Here is a 7,500-nt window from a genome sequence, read left to right on the forward strand (position 1 = left end):
TGTGTATATAAATACTGTATATATAAATACTGTGTATATAAATACTGTGTATATAAATACTGTATATATAAATACTGTATATATAAATACTGTATATTGTCATGTGTCTTCTGAACCACACTCCGGACCAGATGGGGGCGGTAATGCGCCACTAAAATAGATGTCAACCGCTGTAACACTAGAAGAAGAAGAAAGAGGAGGCGAAAAGGGAGTAGAAGAAGAAGAAAAAGAAGAAGAAAGGAGGAGAAAAAGGAGTAGAAGAAGAAAGAGGTTCTACCCTCAGCAGCAGCACAGACTGACAGCAGGTCTTCTTACATGATTAAAACTAGAAACACGGATCGATAGAAACGTTAATATCCGTCATGGAGTCTTATGACATTCTAGCTAATCAGCCCGTTGTGATCGATAATGTAAGTATGATGACGTCACCCATCCACACCCTAACCGAGGCCGCTGTTAGCTGGGCTCATATATATGTATACATACATATCGTATGAGAAATGATGATCATTACAAGTGCAACGATTACTAACGATCACTGACGGTGATCTATGATACTGAATCGTTGTTAGCATGATGCTAAAATCAGCTACAGTTATTGTAGTTCCGCGTGATTTATCAAACTGAAGAAGCGCTAGCTAAAGCTGCAGCTAGCCTCAGCGGCTAGCTTAGATTTTAAATGTTAGCTGTCCGTGGTCCTGTAGCTGGGTCATTACACAGCTTCGTAATGCTAAATAGCTAGCTTAGCAGGGTGCGCTGTCAGTGATGATGTGAGTTATTCCGTTTGCTCGACATGCAACACACGACCTGCGTCTTTATATGGAGCACAAGCGGTAGGATGTTAGCATCGCACAAGCGGTAGGATGTTAGCATCGCACAACCGGTAGGATGTTAGCATCGCACAACCGGTAGGATGTTAGCATCGCTACCGGTAGGATGTTAGCATCGCTACCGGTAGGATGTTAGCATCGCACAATGATCTTTTGTTACCAGTGTTGGATGAAGCGTTGTATTGGGATCCTTTACTCTCGTAAAATTACTAATATCACAGTGTGTGAAAGTACTTCTACCAGTGAGAGTGATTCAAAACGTTCCTCAGTATTCTGAGCTCAGTTAAATGTTTGTGGGTTCACATGTCCGTGTGTTACATCATATCTGGTGTTTCTGGGTTAATATTTCTGTGTATTGTTACATTTTACTGCTCTAGATGTTGTTGATGAATTAGATGTTTGTAGCTTCTCTGTCCTGTGAGAACCTCGTATCTCTACAAAGATGAAAGTGTTCTCAGCTTTGTGATGATGCTTCTTCCTGCTGAAGAGGCTTTTAAAGACTTCAACACAGAAACCTTCCAGCACGTGTGGAGATCCGTGGTGTCTGTTGGTTAGAGCTCCTTCATCTGAGGAGATCTTTCTTTATGTTGGCTTCATGCTGACAGACTTTAACAAGAAACTAATGAATACAAGATTTAAATTGGTGCTTTTACATAATTCATTGTGGAGCAACTCAGTTTTACAGATCGATTAAATCAAGGAATTGATTAATGAACAGAATGGTCTGCGTGAGAGTCGACAGCCTTAATGATGTTTATTCTGGATGGATGATTAGAGGAAGCTCAGCTGAGGGTTTAGTGTCTCCTCACTAGTCATGAGGTCTGCTGGCTTCAGGCTGAGGCTCATGACTGAAACACAGCTCCTCTTCATAACGCTGTGATGTCATCTCTCTTTCTTCAGGGGTCAGGGGTCATCAAAGCTGGGTTTGCAGGAGACCAGATCCCTAAATACTGCTTCCCTAACTAGTAAGTGTTTGACCTCAGATAACGTTATCAACTCCTTAATGTCTCAGTTAACATGTTGAGATTGTTTATTTAGTCTAAATTCTGAAGTTTAAATGAAATATTTAAAGAGAGAAGATGAAGATGAAGATGCTCTCGTTTAAAGGAGCCGTCTCTCCAGATGTTTCTGTCTCTAGACTCAATGTTCACATCGACTGTTGTCTCATATTCTAGTGTTGGACGTCCAAAGCATGTTCGTGTGATGGCAGGAGCTCTGGAGGGAGACCTCTTCATCGGGCCAAAAGCAGAGGTAACATCATCATCATCATCATCATCATCATCAGTCTGTGGATCTGGAGGAATATTATCTAAAGAACTCCACAATCACTCAGGAGGAATAATGCCTTCAGGACAAGTTCCCAGAGGACTGAAGACTTTATTCATGTTACTCTTTATGTTGTGCTCGCATGTTCTTAAAGGAAGTTGTATAGAAGTACTGCTGTAACTTTCCTAAAGCATACTTTATACTGAGAGAGGTGGTCCAGATGTTCGGTCGTGAACCTCTGAATCCTGTAACTTGGCGCTGCGATTACGTGACAAATAGTTCACTGATAAAAACACTGTTTACATGTCATGTGACTTTACAAAGAACAACAATTAGATCGTCAATTATAAACGTCTCCGTTCATCATCGGAGCTCGAGATCCGTCTGTAGAGTCTTTACGCTACGAGGCCCAGCGAGTAGAAGCAAAGCTTTAAAGGGAACGCTGCTTCAGGATAGAGGTCTGTTGTGTTGTCTGGACCTCACTGATGTCAGTCTGGACCTCACTGATGTCAGTCTGGACCTCACTGATGTCAGTCTGGACCTCACTGATGTCAGTCTGGACCTCACTGATGTCAGTCTGGACCTCACTGATGTCAGTCTGGACCTCACTGATGTCTATTGTGTTGACTTGAACTAACGTTGTCTCTCACCTTCAGGAGCACCGGGGCTTGCTGTCGGTCCGGTATCCGATGGAACACGGCATCGTGAAGGACTGGAACGACATGGAGAGGATCTGGCAGTATGTTTATTCCAAAGAGCAGCTGCAGACTTTCTCTGAGGAGGTGAGGCCCCGCCCCCTTTCTGCTCCTTAATGTTAAGGTGAGGAGTTCTACAGAGCTCAATGATTCTCTGACATCTTTCCCAGCATCCTGTGCTGCTGACTGAAGCTCCTCTCAACCCCAGCAACAACCGGGAGAAGGCTGCAGAGGTTTTCTTTGAGACCTTCAACGTTCCTGCTCTCTTCATCTCCATGCAGGCCGTCCTCAGTTTGTGAGTTCCTCTTCTTCTCTTTGTTGTTAGATGATGAAGATGATGATAATAGTTACAGGCATACTGAGTGTGTGTTTCCCGCAGGTACGCCACAGGTCGTACCACCGGTGTGGTGTTGGATTCTGGGGACGGAGTGACTCACGTGGTTCCGATCTACGAGGGCTTTGCGATCCCTCACTCCATCATGCGCGTGGACATCGCCGGCAGAGACGTGTCTCGGTATCTCCGTCTGCTGCTGCGTAAAGAAGGATACAACTTCAACACGTCGGCAGAGTTCGAGGTGGTTCGCACCGTCAAAGAGGTGAAGAACGTCTGAGTTATGATGTGAAATATGATGCTTTATTGATTTCTGTCTAATCGAGATGTTTCCTTCTCCTCAGAGAGCTTGTTATCTGTCTCTCAACCCACAAAAGGACGAGACTCTAGAAACCGAGAAGGCTCAGTACGTCCTGCCTGATGGAAGCACTTTAAAAGTGAGTTTCTATATTTGCATGTAGACCTCGTCCTCATCAAACCGTTACTAACTCAGAACCACGACCACCTTCTCAGATCGGTCCGGCCCGATTCCGAGCTCCAGAACTTCTGTTCCGACCCGACCTGATCGGAGACGAGAGCTTAGGGATCCACGAGGTTCTGGCCTACGCCATCCAGAAGTCTGACATGGACCTCCGACGCACTCTGTTCAACACCATCGTGCTGTGTGGAGGGTCCACCTTGATCAAAGGTGAGGAGACGTCCACACACACACACACGCACGCACGCACGCACACACACGCACAGAGACACACACACACACACACACACACACGCACGCACGCACGCACGCACACACACACACGCACAGAGACACACACACACACACACACACACACACACGCACAGAGACACACACACTGACACACACACACACACACACACACGCGCACAGAGACACACACACTAACACACACACACACACACACGCACAGACACACACACTAACACACAGAGACACACACACTAACACACAGAGACACACACACACACACACACCAGCTGCAGTTACTGAACAAGTCTGTTTCTTTTAGGCTTTGGAGAACGACTACTAACTGAAGTCAAGAAGCTGGCTCCCAAAGACGTGAAGATTAAGGTGGGTCCAGGTCCAGGTCCAGGTCTTCTGTTTGTTAAACCAGGTCCAGGTCTTCTGTTTGTTAAACGTCTCCTCTCTCTCTCTGAAGTCTGAAGTCGCTCCTGAGTGGATGTTAATGCCTCTATTTATTTACAGTTCCTTACGTAATGTAACATTTGGACGGAGACTCTTTTCAGCTTGTAAACAACAACAACTTGAAGAATCTGTTCTCACTTCTAAACGAGTTGGAGGTTAAATGTGTATTCAGCTTGTTTTCTTTGTTGAATAGGTTTCGGTGTTAAATATGTATATAATAATAATAATAATGGTTCCAATGCAGTTAAAAGTCAGCACGTCTTCACTTGATTCTTTCTGACCTGTTGTTGTTGTTGTTGTTGTTGTTGTTGTTGTTCTACCAGATTTCTGCTCCTCAAGAGAGGCTCTACTCCACGTGGATCGGGTAAGAATTCACACTGAGACGTTTAAAGGAACCTTTGCACGGTTTGATCAGTTTTATTTATTTCCATAAAAGAACTTAAAAGAGAAGGTGTGGATGTATCAGAACCGTTCTTTATGATTTATCTGATGACCTGTTGGTACAAGTCATGCCGATGTCAGCAGTTTATGAAGTGAATCAGGAAGCAGACTTCTTGTGATGAGGTTCAGACCGTTCAAAGTGAAGCTTTGGGTTTAGGGTTCTCTGCAGAAACCTTTGATAGAAGTGTATCATGTGAGCGTCCTGTCCTCAACAGCGGCTCTATTCTGGCCTCGTTGGACACCTTTAAGAAGATGTGGGTGTCAAAGCGAGAATACGAAGAAGACCGCGCACGAGCGATCCACAGGAAGACCTTCTAGAAGGATCCGCCTCAGGACTGGCCTCAGATCTCCATCAGATCTCATCATACTGTCGACTCTCAGACACTCGTCATCTCTGGGATCTTCTGATCATCCTTTATCAACCGCTAACCCCCCCCCCCCCAGAGAAACACACATTTATGTGTGCTGGTCTTTCCTCCTGATGATCCTCCTGATGATGCCGCTGAAGTGTCTCATTCACTACAGAAGGTCTCGCACACTGTGGACTTCCTCTTCTGTCTTTAGTCCACTTTGAAGTATTTAAGTTCCGCAAGGCCTCAAACATCATGTCAATAAACTTCATGTTGTCTTTTTGTTCTTTTGCTACTGTTGAAATTTCCATTCCAGACCGAAGACTTTTTATTTGATGTGTATTTACTCATGTAAGTACTTGTAAGTACTATAGATGTACTGTATATAGTACTAGTACTATATACAGTACTAGTACTATATACAGATATAGTATGAGTGAAACAAGAGAACCACTGTGTTCTAGATTTGACCTTAAAGTTAAAGGTTCATTCATCAAATGTTTTACAGAAACGTGACGTCACAGAATGTTCCGTCAGCTTTTTGGATTAAAATGAAGAGTAGAAAAAAAATCGTTGATTTAAGTTTTTATTTATCACTAAGTTTCACTTCAGGAGGAATCAGCTGTTTCTCATTCTGCTGTTGTCTTATTATTATTATTATGATATTGTCATATTTGACTCTAAAAGTTAAGCAGGAAGCAGCTCAACACTCCTAAAACACATTTTACAGAAATCATTTCAAACACGTGTTAAATTTAGATCAAACGGACGTAAAGTTCCCCGTTTATCTGCAGCAACGAGAAACCTGCAGAAGTTATTCTGAAGTCAGAATAAAGTTAATTATATTAAGAAATGCTTGATTTTCTTCTTTTAAATGTTTAGTTTTTTAAGAACCACTTTTCCTTTTGAGGTTTTATTTAGATGCATGTTAGTTAATGTAAAGTTAAACACTGAGAGCCCCCCCCCCCCCCCCCCCCCCCCCCCTGTGTACTGGTAGAGTCTGGATCTATGATTTACTGAATCTCAGTGACAGTGAAGGCATCGTGTCCACACTTGTGTCCTTACTCGGTTCCTTACTCCTCTCCTCACTCCTGTGCGTCCTCTGCTTTAAGGACATGAGACAAAGGTCGTCGGGTGTCCTCAGCCTTTTGTAAAGAGGAAAGCTTTTCATAAACAACCGTCGGATATCAGACTAAACGTGTACAAAACTGTTTATTCTTTATGAAGTGTTTGCTTTTACTTTTGGTAAATTCAATATAATAAATAAGTTAATGGCTGCTGCTTGGATGTCTCCTCATTGAATCATCAGCTATTCAAAAATCTTTCTGCACATTGACCACCATGATATATATAATATGATATATAATAGACCCAGAATATATAGATTAATAGATCGATATAGACCCAGAATATATAGATTAATAGATCGATATAGACCCAGAATAGATCGATATAGACCCAGAATATATAGAATAGATCGATATAGACCCAGAATATATAGAATAGATCGATATAGACCCAGAATATATAGAATAGATCGATATAGACCCAGAATATATAGATTAATGGATCGCTATAGACCCAGAATATATAGAATAGATCGATATAGACCCAGAATATATAGAATAGATCGATATAGACCTAGAATATATAGAATAGATCGATATAGACCCAGAATATATAGATCAATAGATCTCTATATAGATAGATATATAGATCGATATAGATCCAGAATGTGTAGATCGATGTAGATCAATAGAGATCCAGAATATATAGACCAATAGATAGATAGATTTGACTAAACTTCTCTGATCTGCTGTTGTGTCTGAAGGACTTCAGTTCATCTTGATGGCTGTTTGAATAAAGAGTGTAAACCTGCTGATGATTACTCATATCTAACATAAATTATACAATGCCTGGCCAAAAAAAAAGTCGCCGCCTGGATTTAACAAAGTGAATAGGTACGAGCCTCCTATTGGATAATTACTGCATGGGCGATTACAGTATGTGCTCAAAGAATGAGGTCAGCTGACTACCTGAATATACTGAATGAGGTTATTCCATCAATGGATTTTTCTTCCCTGATGGCACGGGCATATTCCAAGATGACAATGCCAGGATTCATCGGGCTCAAATTGTGAAAGAGTGGTTCAGGGAGCATGAGACATCATTGTCACACATGGATTGGCCACCACAGAGTCCAGACCTTAACCCCATTGGGAATCTTTGGGATGTGCTGGAGAAGGCTTTGCGCAGCGGTCAGACTCTACCATCATCAATACAAGATCTTGGTGAGAAATGAATGCAACACTGGATGGAAATAAATCTTGTGACATTGCAGAAGCTTATCGAAACAATGCCACAGCGAATGCGTGCCGTGATCAAAGCTAAAGGCGGTCCAACGAAATATTAGAGTGTG

General features: G+C 42.4%; 1 protein-coding gene across 1 annotated transcript; it reads left to right on the forward strand.

Annotated features, from left to right (window-relative positions):
- The first annotated feature begins 202 nt into the window (after positions 1-202).
- On the forward strand, positions 203-6,354 carry actr1b (actin related protein 1B). The gene is made up of 11 exons (XM_079179442.1): positions 203-410; positions 1,731-1,795; positions 2,006-2,081; positions 2,753-2,878; positions 2,962-3,086; positions 3,171-3,387; positions 3,467-3,559; positions 3,636-3,810; positions 4,154-4,215; positions 4,614-4,654; positions 4,947-6,354. Exons 1-11 carry the CDS (start codon positions 363-365, stop codon positions 5,047-5,049), a joined length of 1,131 nt encoding a protein of 376 aa, XP_079035568.1. The 5' UTR covers positions 203-362; the 3' UTR covers positions 5,050-6,354.
- Positions 6,355-7,500: the final 1,146 nt, after the last annotated feature.

The sequence above is a fragment of the Pholis gunnellus genome (assembly GCF_910591455.1).
Source record: "Pholis gunnellus genome assembly, chromosome: 18".
In the NCBI taxonomy this organism is placed as follows: Eukaryota; Metazoa; Chordata; class Actinopteri; order Perciformes; family Pholidae; genus Pholis; species Pholis gunnellus.

What these genes read in the sequence shown, in the direction of transcription:
- actr1b (XM_079179442.1), top strand. Translation starts at nt 363, where the DNA reads ATGGAGTCTTATGACATTCTAGCTAATCAGCCCGTTGTGATCGATAAT. An exon ending in ATGCAGGCCGTCCTCAGTTT is followed by an intron (nt 3,087 to 3,170) that starts GTGAGTTCCTCT and finishes TGTTTCCCGCAG; the next exon opens with GTACGCCACAGGTCGTACCA. An exon ending in CTCTACTCCACGTGGATCGG is followed by an intron (nt 4,655 to 4,946) that starts GTAAGAATTCAC and finishes TGTCCTCAACAG; the next exon opens with CGGCTCTATTCTGGCCTCGT.